This window comes from Vombatus ursinus, unplaced genomic scaffold, assembly GCF_900497805.2.
Source record: "Vombatus ursinus unplaced genomic scaffold, bare-nosed wombat genome assembly UNPS02007724.1, whole genome shotgun sequence".
NCBI lineage: Eukaryota > Metazoa > Chordata > Mammalia > Diprotodontia > Vombatidae > Vombatus > Vombatus ursinus.
Window position 1 is genome coordinate 435 of NW_020947502.1, and position 22,712 is coordinate 23,146.

General features: G+C 36.7%; 1 protein-coding gene across 1 annotated transcript; it reads right to left on the reverse strand.

Annotated features, from left to right (window-relative positions):
- Positions 1-688: 688 nt before the first annotated feature.
- On the reverse strand, positions 689-19,277 carry LOC114033974 (far upstream element-binding protein 3-like). The gene is made up of 10 exons (XM_027849610.1): positions 19,248-19,277; positions 16,119-16,168; positions 15,602-15,673; positions 13,850-13,907; positions 12,016-12,178; positions 9,529-9,627; positions 6,620-6,724; positions 6,049-6,151; positions 5,343-5,443; positions 689-892 (listed from the first exon to the last, which is right to left on the reverse strand). Exons 2-10 carry the CDS (start codon positions 16,129-16,131, stop codon positions 689-691), a joined length of 918 nt encoding a protein of 305 aa, XP_027705411.1. The 5' UTR covers positions 16,132-16,168; positions 19,248-19,277.
- Between the last annotated feature and the right edge of the window lie 3,435 nt (positions 19,278-22,712).

Below are 22,712 nucleotides of genomic sequence, written 5' to 3' on the forward strand. Positions count from 1 at the left end.
CACCTATGAAATGAAGTGCCTAGATTCCTTCCTCTAACAGTCTATGGTCCAAGAACAACCACTGAGGTTGCTACAGCACTTAAAAGTTTGCAAAGCAATTTATGAATGTGATCTCCTTTGATCTTCACAACGATTTTACACAGCAGATACTCTAAGTATTACCACTGCCATTTTATAGGTAGGGAAACTGAGGATCTGAAAGGCTGACTTGCCTTCCATGGTTACACAGGTAATCAGTGTCAGAGGCAGAACCTGAATCCAGGACTTCTTGGTCTCATGCTCTCTAAGAAGCTGTGACATCACTCCTGAGAGGTTTTCATCTAAGAAAAATATCCTACCTAATGATTCAAATTATTTGAAAGTTAAGTTCAACACCATTTTCTTAACAATTCAAACTAGCTCAATACACCTAGATGTAGGAGAATGAATGAAAAATATGGAGTCACAAGACTTGATGCTGGGCCTGGCTGCCAACTCATAACCTTTGGCAAGGCACTCTGAGCCTCAGCCCCCTCACAAAAAAACGTGAGCTCCTTGAGGGCAAGGCCCATTTCTTTTGTCTTTGTATCCCAGGGCCTAGAATATGGTAGGGTGCTTAATAAATGCTTGTTGATTGATCAGTAAAATGACGAAGCTGGAGGAGATAACTTTAGGCAGGGAAATGGAATTAATTAAACAAATTCAGACTCTAGAGGTATTGGTGTGAGGTGGTGTGAAAAAGGAAATGAAAATCCAGTAGGGTTTTCTTACCTTTGCCTATAACAAGGCCACATTTGTCTGCTGGGACTGTGTAGGTGACCTCCTGCAGCCCCCCAGGTGTCCCGACACTCCAATCACTTCGGCCACGACCTCTTCCTCTGGGTACAGAGATACCTCCTACACCATCACGTTCCTGGGAGGAAAGCAAAGTTTTAGTGACTACTCTCACCACTCACAACTACCACCACCACTAATTTTTAGTTTCTTCTACTAAAAGTGAGGTTAAATGACAGGCTAAATAATCAATGCTGTACCTCTAGGTATGGAGAAGCAAGGCACTTTCCCATGTTTCTGACTGTTAAGGTTTCCATAAAAATGGAATTAATTCAAATCACCATCAGAGGAGGAACTGAGCAGATAAATGCATGTAAATATAAATAAACACTATAAATATATTGAAATTAAAAAAGTGTTTGGATAAACTCAAAAGTTAAAAGCTCAACTACCTTGTTCCTGTGTTTTAATTGCTGGACCTGATCTGTCAGAACTGAGAGCCTGGTTTTATCCAGCCTTGAGGTTTCTTTCCTGTGGCTAACACATGCTGTGATTATCAGAAGTCAGACGTTAGACACTAAAGAGCTATCGGCATTTGAAAGTGAAGCCTGAGTGACAGTTTATGGTTTCTAACCCTCCCCCAACTAGGTTGGCATACAGACAATGCTCTATGATTCAGAAGACCTTGCAATCTAACAAGCAGGAAGAATCAAAGGATTATTTTTTTCTTTTTATCTGCAATGCCACTCCCAAGGGCCAGCACAAAGATGTGTTAAACGGTGACCACTGAAGGCAAGTTCTGAAAGGGACAAGAGCTGTCCCCTTTACCCACAGTCTGATGCTGGAGAGAAGACTTCTCTGAAACACAGTTTCACACTGTTCAGTGATCACAGAACAGTGTGCAAAGACAGGCATCTACAGAAGAAGATTTCTTTTAACATTCAGAGTGCACAAATCCCACTCCAATCACTGTCTACTATGTCAAACACTTTGGTCCTGCAGCATTTCAAAATGGTGACATTAAAAGCAAATGCGATCAGGCTGCAGTTCTTTCCTCTCTTTCATGAGATGGTGCTGCTTTACCACATCAACTCAGAATGGCAAAAAAAAAATGTCCACTGTTGACAAAGTTTTCTTTTATTTGTGAGAGTAAGCTGCACATTTATCTAGAAACCCTCCAAATCAGGTAAGTTGATTGTTTTCATACTCTACACAAATGGACAAGGCAAGTTGACATTAGGGACTAATTTTTAAAAAGCCACTTCTAGAGACACTAACAAAAAAGAGAAGCTTCTTGAAGGCAATCTTTTTTTATTCTTTCCTGACTCCCTAATCAGCTAGATAGCACAGTGGATAGAATACCAGGCCTGAAGTCAGGAAGATTCATCTTCCTGAGTTCAAATCTGACTTCAGACACTTACTAGCTGTGTGACCCTGGGCAAGTCATTTAATACTATTTGCCTCAGTTTTCTCATCTGTAAAATGAGCTGACAAAGGAAATGGCAAACCACTCTAGTATCTTTGCCAAGAAAACCCTAAATGGGGTCACAAAGAGTCTGACACGACTGAACAACAAGACTCACTCTCCACAAAAGATTTCCCAAATCTTTTTTCTTCTCAAGCTTCTAACATCCCCTTCCCCACCCCCCTCAGTTGAGGACCTCACCCTTTTACTGAGAAAACTGGGGCCATTCAAAATGTAAGATGTCTTCTCTTCATCTCAAAACTCCTTGACATCATTTTCTTACTCTCTTCCTCTTTTGCCCCAAGTCTCTGATAATGAGGTGGCCCTTGTCCTTCCCAAGGCCAGGACCTTTACATGGGATCAATTCTGTTTCATTTTGTCTTCTTTAGCAGATTACAAATTTAACTTACTTCCTCTTCCGACTCCCCAATTTTCAATTTCTATTTATGGATCCTTATCCTTTTGCCTTCAAACACACTTAAGTCAATATACCAGTCCATAAAATCTTCATTAGACCCTCAAGGTATGATCCCACATCTCTCCTTTCCCTTTCTCAGTCAAGTTCCTTGAAAAAGCTGTGTTGATTACTGTCTTTCCTTTCACTCACTCACTTCTCAATTTTTTGCAATCTGGCTTCCTAACTCCCTTTCCAAAGTTACTACACTGTGTCTTAATTGGCAAATCTGAAGGCCTTTTTTCAATCTTTATTCTCAGCCTATCTGCTACATTTGATGATGTTGACTTCATTTTTCATTTCTGTACTCTCTCCTCTCTGGGATATTATAACATTATCCCTTCTCCTGGGTCCCTTCCTACCTAACTGTTCAGTCTTCAGTTTTCTTTACTGGTATATCATATCATCTAAAAACCCCAAGACTCTACCCCTAGGCCTTCAGTTTTTCTCTCTTGGTTCCTATGAGTTTAATGATCATCTCCATGATCATGATTCCCAGCTCTCCATATTCAGGCTCAGTCTTTAGATCTGAGCTTCAAACCTGTATTACCAATTGCCTATTAGACATTTCTTATAGCCTAGCTATATTATAGCCTAGCTTTTACAGCCCTTTACAGACTGGCCCTAACATATATTCTCACCCTCATTACACATTATTCCCTATCCCACACTGTGACCCAGCTAAATTGGCCTCTTCCTCATACATGGAGCTCCATCTCCATTCCTGTATACTAGCCACTCCCTAACACCTGGAATAAACTCTCTCCTCACCTCTAACTCAAAAAAGCCCTCTCTTTTGTCAAGATGAAGTTTGAACACCAGATTCTACATGAAGTCTTTCCTTATCCTGTCAACTATTAGTGCTCTCTCTCTCAAACCTCTCTGTATTTATTTTTATTCATTTTCTTTGTTATTACTCTGTACATATTTATATGTCTTTGTTGTCTCTCCCATTAAAATGGAAGCTCTTTGCAAATAGGGATTGTTTCATTCATTTTACTTGTAGCCCCAGTGTGCTTTTAATAAATACTTCAATTACTGACAAATGTTTGTTAAGTTCCTACTATGTGCCAGGCTGCAGGGGTACAAATACAAAGAATGAAACAATTCCAAGTCGTACGAATACATATATAAAGTAGTTAAATACAAGGTAGTTTGGGAAGGAGAATACTAGGAGTTGGGGGGGGGGGGGGGATAAAGAAAGGTTTCACGTAGAAGGTGGTGCCTGAGTTGTATTAAAGGAAGAAAGGACTCTATGAGGCTGAGGTGTATTTCTTGGGGGAGTATGCATGGGGAAGGGCAAGTGTAAAGGTGGGGAGCTAAGAGAGGAACCAGAGAGAAGGCCAGTTTGACTGGATCAAAGAGTTTGGCAGACTGAGCAAGGCCCAATAATGTTGGTTTCAGTAAAGCCCAGGTTGAATAGAGCTTTAAAAGCTCTAAACTATATACAGAGTTTATATTTTATCTCAGGGGCAACATGAAGCCCCCTGAAGACGACTCCTGAAGAGGAATTCCATGACTGAACGTCCACGTTTCATACTTCTCTATTTTCCTTTATAATGTCTTGAGCAATGCTAAATGGAACAGTCTACAAGAGCAGAAGAAACCTTCTGGTCATCTTGTCCAATGCCTTTATTTAAAAAAAAAACCAGAAACTGAGGCCCAGAGAGAGGAAGTGATTTGCCTAAGGCCACAAGGCAAATCAGTGGCATAGCCAGGACAATAACCCAACCCTGCTGACTTTGAGTCTAATGCTTTCATTATTATGATCATAGATGAACAACTAGAAGGTATTCTGAAGACATTAAGTCCAACCCTCTCATTTTATAACTAAGGAAACTGAACCATAAGGAAGTGAAGTGACTCCTTATTATATCATACTACCTCCCCTCTAAAGAAAATTACTGATTATTTGATATTACAGAGTCCATAGATTAAGTCTAATGGACACCTTTCACACAAGCTATCCCTCATGTCTAGAATGCTCTTAGAATCTTTACATTCCCTTTTAATGCTCAGCTCCAGCACCATTTCCTCTGTGAAGCCTGATCTCATCTTCCCCAGTTTTAATGCTATCTCCCTCTTCAAATTATCTTGTATTTAACTCATCTCAGGACAAGGTAAGTTCCTTTGTTTTTGTCTCTGTATTCTCAGCAACTATCATAATGCCTTAATAAATATTATTTGTTAAACTGTATCAATAACAATTCACATTTGTGGAGTACTTTGAGATTTACAAAAGAGTAATTTTTCCCTGCCTCAACTATATTCAAAATGATAATTCTTGAGAGTTGGAAAGGTCCTGAAGAGCTTTCTGAATCAAAAATTATGTTGTTTTGGTATTTAGTACTGTTTTAGTATTAAGTGTATTAGATTTCAATTATTTAGAAATTGATATTCTATACATGGTACAGTTTTTCCCAACCCACTGGAGATAACCAAGAGTTGACTATATAAAAGAAAAAAAAAATTTTTTTTTTTTGCATGAAAGAGGGAATAAGTGGGTTGCAGGAAAGGTAGAAGTGAAGACCTGAATTACAAATAAATTCATTTCATAAAATGCAAACTTTTAAGTGGAACCTCTAAAATGTTGTATAGTTCACTGATAGAAATGTTGACCATTTTCCACTTGAGTGGCTAAAATGGTTGATCCCAGAGAACAGAACCCACCTGTGCTGTAATAATAAGCTCACTGATGACATGTGCTGCATGTTGACACCTTTCTGGAAGTCCCATGACCTGTGCAACTCTTTCAGGACTAATCCCATCATCTGTGGAACAAGAAGTGAGAGACTAAATTAAAATGTCCCAACCTCAAGGGAGGCAAAAGTTGAACTGATATGTAATTATACTAAAATTACCAAAAATGGAAGTCAGTGACCACTGTATATATTTTTATATATAGTTATTTCCTTCCAATAAAATATAAGCTCACTGTAAGTAAGGATTGCTTCCATTCTTTGTACTTGTATTTCCAGTGGCTAGAAGACTGTCTAGCACACAGTAGGTTTTTAAAAAATATTTGAGTGACTGATTTATAGACAGGCAAAGCCTTGGGCATTTCTGTAACACTTTTTTTGGTGTATTCAAGTATAAACAAGTCCTTGTAAAGAAAAAAAAAAACCCTAATCAATATTTTACATAATGACAACTTTAAACTGGTTATAGAATTAAAAAACTGAATACAAAAAAGAAAAAAAAGAATATAAATAAAATAGAATAGTTTAACTGTGAAACTGCACAACACAAAAAAGGCAAAATAAAACATCTCAGTCAGTCAAAGGATGCATATGTGGAAAGGAGGACACATTCTTTTTGCCAGATATCTGGCAACTAGAGGTAAATAATAAGATTTCTGAATGACATTATAACCAACCTGGTTTAAACTGAATCCTTACACCAGCATCATTCTGAATTTTTTTGATCATTTCCCCATTTCTTCCTATTACTATACCAACGGCAAACCTAGGCACAGATACCTTAGAGGAGAAAGAACAGAAACAAAATCTCAATAAAGCTAGGAGAAAAACATAAGCATGAACTGCAGATGCAGAAGCCATGAAATATACTTGGGGATGATTTGATTTTTACATCATTATTTTATAGCATAAAAACTATTCCACTCTATCACATTAATGAAATAGTCTTCAAAGTTTCCACATATAAAAACAGGTTCTTTGGAACTTGAACACTTAAGCTGCAGTACTCAAAAAAAGCGTTGAGCCTCTCGAGTTTTCCTGTTACATCTCAGAAATCAGGGAAAGGTGTTTATGCACAGAAACATACCACCTACCTACATTTATAAACAAGAGGTGTGAATAGCACCATTCACTGAAAATGATGAATAACCACTGGGAAGGATTTGACTGTTACTATGCCCACTAGGAGACCTTCTTCATTCCTTTTCCCATGATAGCAAACAATTACAATTTCTAATTCAAGTGTACCTCTATACTGCCCCCTCCCATTCGGGAGCTGAAATCACTGCGCACGCCTCGGAAGTCAGCTTGATCCTTTTCTCGGATAATCTCTAGTACCATTTCCCTTGCTTGCTGCATAAACACAAATAACAAATGCATTAAGAAAGCGGGGCACATGGCATGAATATTTGTTCAACATCTGACAGTCTTTTCCAATTACTGATAAAATGGCTTGAAAGGAACGTGGGAGTGAAGAGAGGTGATTTGGTACAGTTTCGGGAAGGGGGGAGAAAGAAGCAGATACTCACCAGACCTGAAAATAATTGCACCATTCCTTCTATTGTCCAAAGCTATGTTTCAACCCTAGTTGGATTAAAAAAGTCTACTTGGCCTAACTTTTGATTACTAATCTTCCCAAGAAAATGTTTCTGACATGCTACTCCTGGTTTCTGAATGGTTTTCTGAAACATCTTATTTCAGGAAGACTCCTATGGAATGGAAAACATCATTGTGGGGCTATGTATAACACAGCAATGACATTGAATATGGCAGAAACAAAACTAGGAATTTGAAAGAAAAATTCTGGTAACAAGGATAAATACTTATAAGTTTAAAAAAAAAGCCATCTGCTACAGTTCAACTACTATTTGGAAAGTCAAAGATAACTGATTGCAGCTACTACAAATCCTATTTAAAAATAGAGTAGAGGGGCAGCTAGGTGGTGCAGTGGATAGAGTACCAGCCCTGGATTCAGGAGGACCTGAGTTCAAATCTGGCCTGAGATACATAACACTTACTAGCTGTGTGACCCTGGGCAAGTCACTTAACCCCACTGCCTAGCCAAAAAAACAAAAACAAAAACAAAAAAAATAAAAATAGAGTAGAATTCTGATTATTACATAGATTTAGCTGTATCAAAGGCTACATTTTGTTCTCCCTACACACAGATGAAATAAAGTAAAGGTACAATTTACCTTAAAATTTGTTTATTTCTCAGCACCTGTGTTTTAAAAGGGTCACACTATATGACAACCATCACTCCCTGAGATAGCCGAGTGCCCAAACCAAAAACTTTGATTCCATTAAAAAAAAGTTTAAGGCAGTTGCATGGCTTTTTCTTTTTTGTTGCAAATTATTGCAACACCTCTCATCTATTGATCTTGGGCTATTTTTCAGACAATAATTACAACAAAAGGATCACATATGGAGAGGAAGAGTTGATGACATGAATTCTCCCTATTTCTTAGAGGACTGGCGTAGGGCCCAAGGCCAGGGAAGAGCATGGGGGTGTCTACGAGGCCCCAGAGTACTGTTGAACAAGGGGAATTGTTGCTTGTTGTTTAGTTGTTTCAGTCATATCTGAAACCTTATGACCCCACTAGAGGTTTTCTTGGTAAAGATACTGGAGTGGTTTGCCATTTCCTTCTTCAGCTCGTTTTACAGATGAGGAAACAGAGGCAAACAGGGTTAAGTGACTTGTCCGGGGTCACACAACTAGGAAGTGTCTGAGGCTATATATGAACTCAGGCCTTCCCTGACTCCAAGCCTGGCACTCTATGCACTGGGCTACCTAGCTGCCCTTGATGACATGAATTCTTAAGAAAGGAACTGTTTACATTAAAAAAAGCCGCAAAATACCATCAAGTTTGGTCTTTCACCACCCCATAATTTCAATGGCACAGATGCATAATAAAACCTCAGTAGAATACGTATTAGTTTACTAAAGAAGCAAAATAATGTCTTTATGCAATCCAAAATGAAAAAGTAAACTCCTCAATAATGAGATATTCCTTTTTTTTTTTTTTAAAAGACAGTTTATGGATCTGACAAGTGAAATGACAGGCTCTTTACCCTAACTAGAGCCTAAGGAAGAAAAGCAGTGTACTCAGAACTACTCAATCTTGTCCTACAATGTTATTGTAGTTATTGGTCTTGAAAAACTATAAGTTTTATAAATCTGTGCTTAACTGTGTAGTAGTATCACAAAGTGAACAAACTTCTTAAAAAACTGGCAGTTTCCACTAGGTTGTAATACAACACTCCCAAAGAAAAAGAGCTGTGCAGTGATCTCTTGTTGTACCAAGATTAATAAAGTTAGAACCTCTGTTTTAAATAAAACAACTTTGCTGCTTCCCGAAGCCTCAGGTGGGCAGAAGTTAACCTCTTAGGAGTGAGAGCTCCAGTTCCTCCAATTAAATGCTACCTCCAAAAGCTGCTCTGTTCTTTGTGAAGATCAACTTTCTTCATTCCAATGCCAAAACACTCAAAAAAGGGAGAAACACTTCAGAAACCAAATTAAGACTCTCCCTCGAACTTCAGATCAGCCTCATTTTTCTATTCTATAACTAAACACCTGGCTTTGCCACTATCTGATTTTATGTCACCTTATATCTATGGTTGGTTGTTCAATGGTAAAGTATTATGCTGCTGAGGCCAAGGCCATATCCTTAATACCTACACAGACTATTTGGCTTTGTTCTGTTTTATGGCCAAAGAATTCACAACTATAGCCCTAGTCAAAGTGTCTTAAATGTCTGCCACTGGTTACAAGGTGGATTAGATGTGGGAATACAGAACAAATCCATTTCAAATACTGGAGAAACTAATGAAAGTCTGTCCCTTGCTGCCACAGGGTAAGCAGGGTTATCTATGTCTTATGATGCCCAGAACTCTGTTAAGCTTTTTCCCACAACTAAACTCTCAAACCCAATATGACAGAACAGATTAACTGGATAAAATGAATACCTATTTTCAGAGGCAGCTTAGTGTCATAAAAGCAGCAATTCCATCTCATATTTGTTTAATATAACATTTATAAAACAGAGTGAACAGAAATAATAAAATACAAGAGTAATAGTAATTTAGTCATACAGCCATACAGATATACCATCGCCACTACATAATAACTCCATAAAAAGTTTTCCTGGTAAGTTTACCTGTACTTTGAATGGGTCTCCAGTAATACGAAGGGGTTTGTCTGCTCCAGTGGGCAAAGGACCATCTTGGATCATTATCATTTTCACACCTGTTCGCTCCTATGAAGAACACACAGCATGGAAACATAATTTTTAATAGGGCACACAAAATCACTTTAAGATCAATAATAATAGTGGCACAGATTTATATAGTACTGTAAGGCTCACAAAATACTTTCCTTACTATATTTCTAAGTGGTAGCTCATGCCAATATTTTAATTTCCATTTTACAGATGAGAAAACTGAGGGCCCTGAGAGATTAAGTGACTCGCCCACAGAAAATGTTAGAACTGAAGACTGAACCTGGGTCTTCTGATTCTAAATCAAGTACTCTTTTCATTATACAGTTATGCCTCTCCTGAATAATTAACATGTGAAATTAGCATTGACTTTACCACTTAAGTAACATTTAGACTTTTGGTAATCAATTCTGATTCAGTGTGAATACAGAAATGTTGCTATTTCTAGACAGCTCTCAAGTATTAACATCTAAGACAGTGGGATAAACCAAACTATATCCAAAAACTTGATTTCTTTCCTTTCCTTTCCCCAGGGCATTTAGACTGTATATATGAACACAATTAATTTGTGGTACCTGGTGAACATCAAATTACTAAAACAATATTAATAAAGTTTTATTCTCTAAATGGCTGTATAAGAAAATGCATATGAAACATTGCCAGTACACACGAACTCCAATTTTTCTCTGGTAGAAGACACAAGGTATAGTTTTTGTGTTATGAAATATAACACAAGATATGCAGAAACATCTATTAGGAGTCCAGTGAAATTCCAGCCACTGTGATTCAGATATTCTTGAAAAAGCCTACCAGATAGGGATGAAGGGGGAATAGCACTCCCAGAACTCAAACTATATTATAAAACAGCAGTCATCAAAACCACCTGGTGTTGGTTTAAAAAAAAAAAAAGAGAGAGAGGTAGATCAGTGGAACAAACTAGATAAGGGAGAATCAAAACTAACAGAACTCAATCACCAAGTGTTCAAGGAACCCCTAAACATAAAATACTTAGGAAAGAACTCTCTATTTTATAAATAAAACTGCCGGGAAAAATGGAAAGCAGTATGGCAGAAATTAGGCTTAGGCCAACATATTAAACAATATTTTACAATATATTTGAAAATATACATCACTTTAATATTAAAGAACATATTACAAAAAAATTAAAAGAGAAACAGATCATATACTCCTCATAGCTATGGGTAGGAGATGTAGTCTTAACCAAACAAGAGATACAAGCAGTTGCAAAAGTAAGTAACTTTGATTATATGTAAGTTAAAAGCTTCCATACAGACAAAATTAATGCAACTAGAATAAGAAAAGTGGCTGAATAGTGAAAAAAAAAAATCTTTGTATCAAAATTCTCTGATAAGGTTTTGGTATCCAAGATACATAAATAATTAATAAATACATACAAGACCAACGGATAAATGTTCAAAGTATATGAATAAACATTACTCAAAAGAAAAATTGCAAACTCTTGTGCAAATGAAAGAATGCTTCAGATCTCTAATAAGAGAAATATAAATCAAAGCAACTCTGAGGTTTCATCTCACACCCTGAAAACTGGCAAAGATGACAAAAGATGGCAAAAGTCAATGTTGGAGGGATTATGGGAAGATAGGTACATTGATTCATTGTTGGTGGAGTTGTGAATTAGTACAACTATTTTGGAAAGCAATTTGGAATTGTGCAAATAAAGTGACTAAAATGTCCATACTGCTTTGACCCAGAGATTCCATTATCAAGCTTATATATTACAACCCAAGGAGACTACTGATAAGAAAGTCCTTATATACACCAAAATATTTATAGCAGTAGTTTTTGTGATACAAAGAATTGGAAACAAAGCAGGTGCCCATCATTTGAGGAATGGCTAAACACAATGAAGTATGTTGATTGTACTGGAATATTACTGAGCTGTAAGAAATGATGATCATGGTAAGTACAGAAAAGCATGGAAAGCATGACATGAAATGATACACAATGAAGTAAACAGAGTCAAGAAAACAATATACACAAGGATTACAACAATATAAATGGAAAGAACAAACACATACAGAAAAATCAAAACTGAATGTTGCAAAATTATAAAGAACATGCATGCCTCAAAAAGAAGAGTTCCAACCCAACCCTTTGCAGAGGTGGGAAGTCCACAGGTGGTACACAATGTACACACTTTTGGACTTTTTCAATATACTGACTGGTTGCACTGATTTTTCCTCTTCTTTTTCTTTTTTTTTTGTCTTTTAAAATATACTGTTTGTTATATGGGATGGCTCCCTGGGAGGGGGCAGAGGAAAAATACTGAGGAAAAATAATGATATAAAAAGAAAAAAACCTATGAGAGTAAAAAGGCAGAGAATGGCTTTAAAGACACATTTCCTGAGAAGGGAATAAGTTTCTGAATCTACTAAGGTCGCATACCTGTAACTGCTTTATGGTTTCTCCTCCTTTGCCAATGACTAGCCCCACTTTAGATGCAGGGATGAGAATCTCCTGGATTGTGTTATTCCCATCTACATCATTATGAAATCCAGGTCCATTCCGACATCGATCAACAATTTGTCCCAATAGTCGCTTGGCTTGTCTTTGAGGGAAGACCAAAAGAGAACTACCATTAAACAAAACAGTTTGTATATCAGAGAGGAAAAAAAGAACTAGGATAGAGGTAAGAGAAGGAGGCCAGAGCAGGAAATGTAAAAACAGAGAGATAGGAAGAAAAAAGAGTAAAGGTTACTAGTATGATTCATTCCTAAATTTCAAACTCTTCTTCAATTCATTTAACTACTTTGACTTCTTTGCTGAAGTTAGGAACCATCAGCTTGGTTTTTTGTAGCGAGAAGCAGCAGTGTCTGTCTGTATCTCCCCCCACATCTCTTTTTTTTTAGTCACCTAAGTTACTTAACAGTCTAGCTAAGAAAATTCAACTATCTTCCTACATGCTATAAATATGTGTTACTCAACACTTTGCAGTAAGAATCTGGAGAAGAGTCCAGTTAATAGAGCAATAAGGATATGGGGGAAAAAACCTCCAAAATTCAGGTTTTCTTCAGCTGCTGGTATTGATCAGTTGTCTGATCTAAACTTTTAGGGCTGAGAACCTGCTTTTGGCTTCCTCCTCACGTGTTCCTCAAGTACAGCTTCTTCTTAATATTTTGCTTTAGTTCTGGACTAACCATTGCCGTAAGAAAAATGCTTTGCTGCCAGGAAAACCATATTGTTTGCCCTATAATGTATACTCACCAGTGACACTTGTTCTGGGTCACTGCTTGTAACATTGTAAAATAAATTTAAACTTTTCTATAAATCTGTGAGCAGTGGAAATAATGAAACAACTCTGCCTACTGAGAGACATAATCTGGAACCCGCCTTTGTCCACAAACCACATATAACTGTAGACTGAGAGACTGTGAGATACAGATGAGCACTCACAGGAGGAGAGAGACAGAGAGGAGAGAAATAGAAAGAAGACTGAGATGAAAAAGAGACAGAGAAAGAAAGAGAGAACACAGAGAAACCGAGACAGAAGATTGATATGGGAAACACAGATAAGAGAGTCAGAGAAAAAGGATAGAGGAAAAAAGAGAAAAGGGAGGGAGAGAGATTCCTCCAAATTAGCACTTTTTCCACAACGATCTTCAGTTCCATGAGATTGAAAACTGGTGTCTGTAAAGCTCAATTACTTGTAACAGGAATGGAAAACAGTTCTTTTCTTAAAGCTACTACAGGTCCTTACTCCTACCACCCCTCCCCAATTCTAGACTACCCAGATGGTCCTCTGAATGAAACAGGAAATCAGAGATCCAAATTCATTTGGATCAAAAAGAGGCAACAGGATCGAACTTAGAATGGATAATATGATGCTATGCAGTGTCACCTAGATAATTTCAAAATAACCCTTTCAGGAAGAAGTATCATACTAACACCAGTAAGATAAGACTCAATTTGAGCAACCCAATAGAGTGAGTTCTTTAGCATGGAAAACTGTGCATACCCTGAAAACCTAGTTCATAAAGGAGGTATCATGATAGCTATGAGAAATTCAACACAGGCTTCATGACACTCTAAGTATGTGGTAGCAGAGAAATGCCCATAGTATGGCAACCCCAAATTTTATATACATCAGCACTTGCTGGTTGTGGTTTAGTAACACAGCACCAATTAACAGTGTTTAGTAACAGTTCTGCCCTTCCATTTCTCCCCTCTTTAGGGAAGGGGGAAGAAAAGTAAAAGGAAAAAGTAAACAAAATTAACTTACTCAATACTTTCTGGGGTTCCGGTAAGTACACAGGGCCTCTCTGGAATCCCAGAACTCTCTACAAGAAGAATCAAGAAGATAAGGTGTATTGGTGGGCGCCTGGCAACTAAGCATCTTTACTACTGTGTATAGATTCAGTTTCTGTGCTTGGTTATCTAAGGCAGCCTCAAAAATCCCAGTCTCTTGGTAAAAAGATTCTCAATTTTCATATGTAGCTGGGATATTAATTTGGCAGATTAGTCTTTTTAACAAAGGAAATCTAGAGGACCCAGTAAAGATTTATGAGTCAGCACTAGTTATTATTCTTAGCTCCCCTTTTCTCCTACTGTGATATGTGGTAATGTTACTTGACTAGCACGGTTAAGTGGAAAGACCACTGTCTTTGAAGAGGACTGGGTTATAAATCCTGCTTTTGAAGCTTACTACCTGTATAACTTTGGCAAAGTCACTTAACTTCCCAGGGCTTCAAAGGCCTGAGGGTCCTTTCAGATTTAGTTTTGCGATTCTATGATCATTTTATTCCTCAATTTTCTCATGTGTAACGGGAGATAACAGCTATTTGTTTGCAAAGAGCTTTGAGATCCTTGATGAAAAGGCCAATGAGATGCACAGCAGTTGTCACCAATATTAATTGCATAAATATCTGACAAATCATCAATACAAGGGACCATCTCTAGGACACCATATAATAAATATTTAGTCTTTTGACAACCAACATATTACGTATGCCTTATTGTGTTTCATTAAGTAATTAAGTACACTGATACGCTTACGTATACTTTGAATGCATATGTAGTACAATTAAATTGAAGTCTTCCTCTAGTATAATAATTAAAAGAGTATTCTATACAGCATGATTTATACCTAAGGTTTTAGCTAACAAATTATCTTAAAATATTATAAGATTTTGCTTCATTAACAGACATTTACTCTATTAAAATATCTATCCCTACTTCTCGTCACCTACTATATTAATCAGATCTAAACCCAAACTATACTCTAAAGAAAAAACACATCTTTTAGGATCTGCCTTCTTCTCTACCCCAATACTAGGCAATGAGTAAAATGAAAAGCTAAGTAGCACAAGGCTTACATGACTTTTAAGGAGCTTAAGGCATAGTAGGGGGATAAGCAAGCATACAAATAAGTGTGACATCAGGCAGGATGTGATAAACCTCAACAGAGAGGTACAAATAAGGAACATGTGGCATACTACCAAGAGTCTATCCACAGCAAAACACTGTTAGGAGATATTCCTGAAATCTGTTTGACATGGGCCAATATGGATGAAACCAGAATACTAGCCATTAAGAATAATGAAAATTGGTGGTCAAGACCAGTGATCTTCACAGTTCTGTAACTCAGGACCTTTGCAATCACCACTAACCCAAAGGACCACATGATTTGTCTTATTACCTGTAGAGTCAGGCAATATACTCTAATAGAGATCCTGGAGGTCCTGATGAGCTACTGTTGCATAAAAATGCCACAGGTCTATTTTGTGTTACCAGTCTAGAAGTAAAGCCAAATGAGATTTGCCCCCACTAGATCCCCATCTTCCATTCTACTTGCAAAACCAGGACAATGATAAATATTGCCTTTGTTTTCTATTTGGGAATAAATTTATCTCTCTTAGTTTCAGGGAAAGGTTTTGATCAAGATCCTATAAATTCTATGCAACAAGCTAAGATGATAAATGGACTTAAGTTTAAAACATGCATGTATTGGGTCATAAGAAAGAAAAGCTCTTACCTGGTGCAATCTGAATCTTGCAACCAGATTCTGCCTGAATCCGTGAAATCTGCTCACCACCCCGGCCGATAACTGAAACAAGGTGGAACAGGGTCAGAACTTGCCACCCATAACTGACTTTCCACAGTAATCAGCATCTACTTTTTAGTTTCCACTTGGGCTCACAGTAAAATAGGGATGGGAGAGGACTTGATTACTAAGGTCCCTTTGCTACTCTAACATTCTATAAATCTACTGTTTAAGAGACAGGTAGTTTTGTTTCTAAATTATACTGTTTTGGGATACTCATTCAAGCCACTTCAGCCATAAAAATTTCTAACGGTGTTTGGTTCTAGTCATCCAGCAGTCGGATAAAAGAGCTGCACTGTCTTATAGCACGAAGTAACTGTTGTTTAAGTTACCAGTTTAGTTTCAGAAGAGGTAACATGCCTCTTAATAAAGTAAACATTTATTTCTTAATGAATAAGGTAAAAAGGATGATTAAATGCTTAGGAAATTGGGCAATCCAGATACTTACTGAACCCAACCATTTTATCAGGCACTTTGAATTCTTCTGTTATTACTGCCCTAAAAATGAATAATATTTCAAAGTCAATAAAATAAATAAAAGTCAGTAACATTTCAAAGTCAATAAAATAATTCTGGACTATCTTTCATTCTCAATCTCCTCCTAAACTGATAACATCATAAGCCTAGAGTTTTAAACATAAGTTTAGACAATGGACCTAAAATTATACGAAGTCACTCAGATAAAGCACCTTGTCCCCCTATCACTTGAATTGAAAAAAAGTACCCAGAGTGAGTTGCTGTTCTTACCATTATAGGTGACTACTTTAGCAACTTATTCAATTACCAAACCTCTTTTAATTGCTAGGGTTTTTTTTTTCTCCCATATTTAATCTGAACATTTCCTGTTGCTGTCTAACTCTTAAATGTTTTGTTTTGCCCACTTTGACTAATAAGAGTAACTAGTCTGTGATTACTTAATAACATTCTTTTATGTACTGGGTGACCTTTGCACTTCTCCTCTGGCATTCTTTTCTCCAGATCCAATAAACATCATTCTACTTTTCTACATATGCCTTGGTTTTCAAACTTTTTACTTCTCTTTGGCCTCCTTTCAAATTACCTCGGTTTTTTAAAGTATGAGGCCCTAAACTGAATATAGTTTTCCAATGGAGTTCTAATCAGTGTTGAGTAGAAAGGAATAATTACTCTGGTCATTTTCCAAGTACTCCTGTTAAAAAGCACACAATCGAGTCTTAGATGTCCCCCGCCCCTTGTCCTTTTGAAGACAAGTACTGCATTGATTCATTCAAATGAAGCAACAGGAATACTTCCTAACTTCCCATACACCATCTTATAGACAATATCCAATTCGTGCAATACCCTGGAAAGCAATTAAATCTAAACATCTACCTTTGAAGAAGATAATACAGATAGTTAGGGAACCCCCTCCCAAAAAAAACCCTGGCATTTTTAAACACCACACACACACACACACACACACACACACACACACACACACACACACACACACACACACACACACACACACACACCCCCCCCCTGGATTTTTAACCACCATGGAAAGAACTGAATAAAGTACATGTTTTTGTGAAAAGTCCTATGCTTAGGAAAAATGCAATAGTTAAAAGCTCTTCCCATTATGCAGCTGTGATAAAAGCACAGGGAGAGACTCTTCTGTTGTAACATACATCCTTAGGTTTGTAGATGCAGAAGTAATTTCTGGCATTTACATATACTATCTGAAAATAAGCAATTCTGGGCCTCCCAATTATTTTTGAAATATTGATGCTAAGACTGAGTTTCATGAACACATTCAAAGATATTGTTTTCTTTCATATTAGGCTTTGTCCCAATAGGGAAGATAATGCTAACTACAAACATGTATTCCTACTAAAGTCAGGAGGCTACAGCAAAAGCAAGTGTTTATGTGGCACAAGTCAATTTGCTGTGAGTATTACTGGGGTTTTACCTAGGAAAAAAATCCAAAGTTAAATCAACAGGAAAATTCACATGCCTTATCCAGCAACCTCCTTGTATAATTTTGGCTCTGAGCTTCTTTGGAGAATAAAAATATAAGGTCACAACAAAAATATTGGGTCAATGTGCAGAATAAATAGTTTGGAAATAATTGTAAACATTTTTTACCAGTATAGTTTTGACTGATCAAAATGCTATAGAGAAGTTGGTCTTTTTCATTTCAAACAAAAATCTCAATTGTTAATTGTTAATGGTTTGTTCAATTAAATATTTTTAAACCTGGTCAGAATGAAACTTTCTTGAAATAGTCTGTTCATCAGTGGTAGTTAATAATTTGAAAGGCCCTTCTTTTGTTGTTGTTCTTCAGTGTTTCAGTCCTGTCTGACTGTGTGACCCCATTTAGGATTTTCTTGGCAGAGATACTGGAGTGGTATGCCATTTCCTTCTCCAGATCATTTTACAGATGAGGAACTGAAGCTAACTGGGTTAAGTGACTTGTCCAGGGTCACACAACTAGTAAGTGTATGAGGCCAGATTTGAACTCAGGAAGATAAGTATTCCAGACTTCAGGCCCAGCATTCTATCCACTGTGCCACCTACCTGCCCTACCCCCAAGCCTTTCTAACACCTTTTTTTTTTTCTTTTAAAGGCAATTGGGGTTAAGTGATTTGCCCAGCGTCACACAGCTAGTAAGTGTCAGAGGTCAAATTTGAACTCAGGTACTCCTGACTCCTGGGCTGGTGCTATATCCTGTGCCACCTAGCTGCCCCATAACATTTCTTTATAATACCGTAGAACATAACTAAAATGTTGGTGTTATAAGACAAAAATAACAGACACATTTTTGGCTTTTCAGATTATGGTAAGATCGCTGAATTCTGTGTCATATAACCTGACACAATATAAGTGAACCCTTGGCATAGTAAGGTACTTTATAATGGAATCCTGCATATGTATTTTAAATCTCTATTTTAGTATTAGTATCATTCTTATACATTGTACACATTTCTGTTTGACAGAATTTCTTTTTCAGGCATTAAAAGCACCTTACAATGATTTCATTAAGCCTCATTTTTTTAGGGAGGCATGCAGAAGGTATTTTTTATTAATGAGACTTCAGCAGAGAAGAGTTAAGTGACTATTTACTGAAGGTCACTTGGTGTGTCCCTACCAGTAGAATATGGGTTTCTAGCCTCCTACTTCCATGTAATAGACCCTGAGCTTGCCTGTCTACCATAAGCATCACCTTGTATCACTTATTCCAGGAGAACTTTTCTAAGGTGAAAAGGCTAAAGATTTCTAAAGCACTAGAAAAATTTGATATTTCTTTTTTATTCAATGTAAAATCAAGATAAAGAAAATCTCCAATATTCTGACAGTCCTATAATTTTGCATAATAATATTTAAGTTTTTAACACTCAAAAACATTAAATTTATCCCTTTAGGAAATTTTCTTAGAAAAGGTTATTGAAGAAAAACACAAAAATCACAAAAACCCCAAAACTTCAGCCTTAAAGAAATCTAGCCTATAGTTTTTCCACATTCTCAACCTCTGACTTTCTAACACTCCAGTACAGATGGTGGATCAATAAACAATTAGAATTAATCAATAAATAATAAAACATAACCCACTGCTTACCTTTGATGTACCAGGGCCCCTAACTGGTTACCCACTGTGGCAAAGAGAAAGAGAAAAGAAAAATCAAAGCACTAGCACGGATAAACTAACTTCATCCCCATATAAGTTCTTATCATTAAAAAAAAAAAAACACAGAGAAAGAAAGAAAAGCAAACAGTAATTTAGGCTCAGTGGCTGAAATGAATGAGTTATATGATATGAAACAGGAGGGGATGTCTCAATCAACACAGTTTATAACCTAGTGTCCAGCTGAACACAGGATGAGAAATTGATCTGTGTATATCCATGCTGAGAGTCCTGGGAGAAAATCCTTCTTGCCCAAATCCCTTGAACTCACCATCTCCTCCATGCTCTTAATTTAAACCCAGTGTAAGGATGGAGAGGATAAGGTTTTTTTTTTTAAAGCCAAATGTAAAGATTTAGCATCATTCAAGGCTTTATTAAAGATCATCCAGTGAGAGTTGCAGTCACTATGAACATATGTATACATTCCTTTCATTTATTTGCTTTAATTCTTCCATTAGATGATAAGCTCCATAGAGGCAGGGTTTGTGCCTTGTATTTCATTTTTAAGAGACTCTTATGTCATGCTTAGTAGACAGTGGACATTCACTAAATGCTACTGACTAAAAAAATTATCATTCAAACTCACTTAAAATGAAGTCATTTTTAAAAATCAAAAACAATTCTGTTAACTTCCTATTACTACAGCAACCCTTTCATCAAGTTTTTCCTAAAAGCATTTCAGCCACCTTATGTTCTGGTTAGTTGGCAATTTTTCTTCTTTTCCAGCTACAACCAAAATAAAAATCACTCTGAAGTAGACTTCTTATCAAACCCATGAACTTAGAAAACAAAAAACCCAAGTGTATTACAAAGCAACAATCTGAACTTTACATAGAATTAAATAAGAATTTAGAAAAAGGACTTTGGGGAAATGATTATACACAGACTAAAGATAACCAGGTGAAGAACTATATCATTTTAAAAAAATAATATTTTATTTTCCCACTTATATGTAAAGACAATTTTTAACACACAAATTTTCAAAATTTTGAGTTCCAAATTTTCTCCTTCCCTTTCTTACCTCCTCTCTCCCTAAGAAGGTGAACAATTTGATATAGGTTATACATGTGCAATCATGTAAATATATAATTTAAGGCAAATGAGGAAGGGCATTGACACCTCAAATCCAAGAATCTCAAATGATATTTCTATAGTATGAACTTAACCCTCAGGTCTCTAATTTGAAATTAAGAAAAAAGGATTATGGCATTTTCAAAGAAAAGTAATATGCATGAAGAAATTAAAAAAAAATAAATGAAGCTATAGAGTCAAAAGTATTTTCTTCTGGGTCACTAGTTAAATAACCATCTGTAGTCAGAATATCAATGTATACTCTAAATATGCCTATCTCAGGGATAAGAGAAATGCTGTTTTAATTTCTCTTAATTTTGCCTTTTGCATATATTTGGTCTGAATACAAGATGTTCCAATCAGAATATTCATCAGCAGAGAAGGTAGATGGGAAAACAACTGCTTAGGTGGTATTCTTGATGCTGAGCCAGTCCTAAGTGAAAGCCAGACAACTGCAAATTTAAAAAAGAATCAACCAGTTAACAAGCCCTACTATGTGCCAGGCACAAGGGACATAATACAAAGAATGAAACAATCCCTATAGTCGAAGGCACTACCAGGCAAGAAGGGTTGCCTGAGCTGCATCTTAATGGAAAAGGATTTTATGAGGCTTCACTGAGCAGGCAGTGCATTCCAGACATGGGGAATGACCAGGGCAAAGACATACACTCAGGAGATGGAGTATATGAGAGGCACAAAGGGGAGGCAAATTTGGCTGGACTATGGCAATGGTGGTTGGCAAGGGAGAGAATACTGTACAATAAATTTAGAAAGACTGGTATAAGGTTTTGAATTACATCCCAACTTCTGAAGAGGGTTATGCCTATAGAGACAAGAGTGATAGGTGAATTAAACCACAAATAAGTCATTTGTATGGCAGGTCCCTCAAATCACAGCTACAAGTTCCTATTAACTTATTTTCCAGATCTATTTCCAGAATTTGACTTTAAAGAACTCAGTAAGAATTTATTAAAGGAAAAAAGAAACAAATGGTCACTTACAGGTGAAAATGTTTTACTAAGTCTCAAGAGACTTGCTATTGGCCCAGTATTTCCAACAATGGTAATAAAAATAAAAACAATAATAATTTATATGGTACTTCAAGGTTTGCAAAGTGCTTTACAAACATTATATCACTTTATCCTTACAACAACCCAGGGAGGTAGGTACTATTTACAATGACTAGTTCCGCCATTTCTCCTCCCTAGGCTCCACGTTTCTCATCTGTCAAACAGGGAAACGACATTAATGGTTTTATAATTGTCTTGACATACTCTCCAAAAGAACAAACAGTTTAAGAGAACAACAAACCTGCTCAGCAGAGTAGAAGGTAAAGACTAAAATAACATGGGAGCATGACAAATCAAAACTGGATACCAGATAGCTTAGTTATGTGTTGAGCCAAAAGACTAACTGCTTAGCTGATAAGTAGAGATGCCTATAAATACTGAAAATAAAATTGCAGATATACCATTTCACAAAGACATGGAAAGCTCCTGTTTTCACACTGAAAGAAAAGAATGAAGTCTATGTTCAAGTTCAAAATCAGATTTAAGTATTTGAGTTGATTCTCAAGAATGTCAAATACCTTCTTCCTTCATGTAGATGGATGCAGACCAAGGCTGAAACATACAATTTAAAGTTTCATTCTTTCTGAGGCATTCCCATTTAACTCCTAAACATGGAGACTAGTTGTTAGATGAGAAAAAGGTACCAGCATATGCTGAAGCACTGCAAACTGATAATTTCAGGTACAAGACATCTATCCATAGCCTTAATGATGGGGAGGAGGTCAAACTCTGGAAGCCATGCAATGTCCCCTTTCTCATCACATGCATAGGTGCACCTATTGAGCACAATTTAACTGTAACTACAGTCATTTTACTGCAAAAAAGCAAGAATGTTGAATAAAAATCAGTCCCATTTCCTGCTAATGGTGCCTGCTGGTTGATAATATTTCATCTTGCTTTAAGGTTTACCTTAACTGAATTCTAGCATGTACACCCACTCACACATAGGTAGGCTTTTAATTTATTTTCCATCCTGTAAAAACAAGACATACCACCTATGCTAAGGAAAGCACAATCTCTACACAGAAAGTATGCATACTATATGTGAAACATTCCCTTTAAGAGTAAGTCTTTTCATAGCTATGGATAGGAGATATCTCCTGAATCAAACATGGGAGAGTCATTTGCAAAAGATAAAAGATAATTTTGATTAAACGAAATTGAAGTTTCTTCAAAAACAACACCAGTGCTTCTAGGATAAGAAGGGAAGCAGATGAATGGGAAAAATATTTGCATCAAATTTCTCATGGAAGAACTT

Excerpts from the sequence above, each read along its gene's own strand:
- LOC114033974 (XM_027849610.1), bottom strand. Across the intron at positions 9,628-12,015 it reads AAACCATAAAGCAGTTACAG|GAGCGAACAGGTGTGAAAAT; the intron begins GTATGCGACCTT and ends TGTTCTTCATAG. Across the intron at positions 6,152-6,619 it reads TGGGAGGGGGCAGTATAGAG|GTATCTGTGCCTAGGTTTGC; the intron begins GTACACTTGAAT and ends TTCTCCTCTAAG.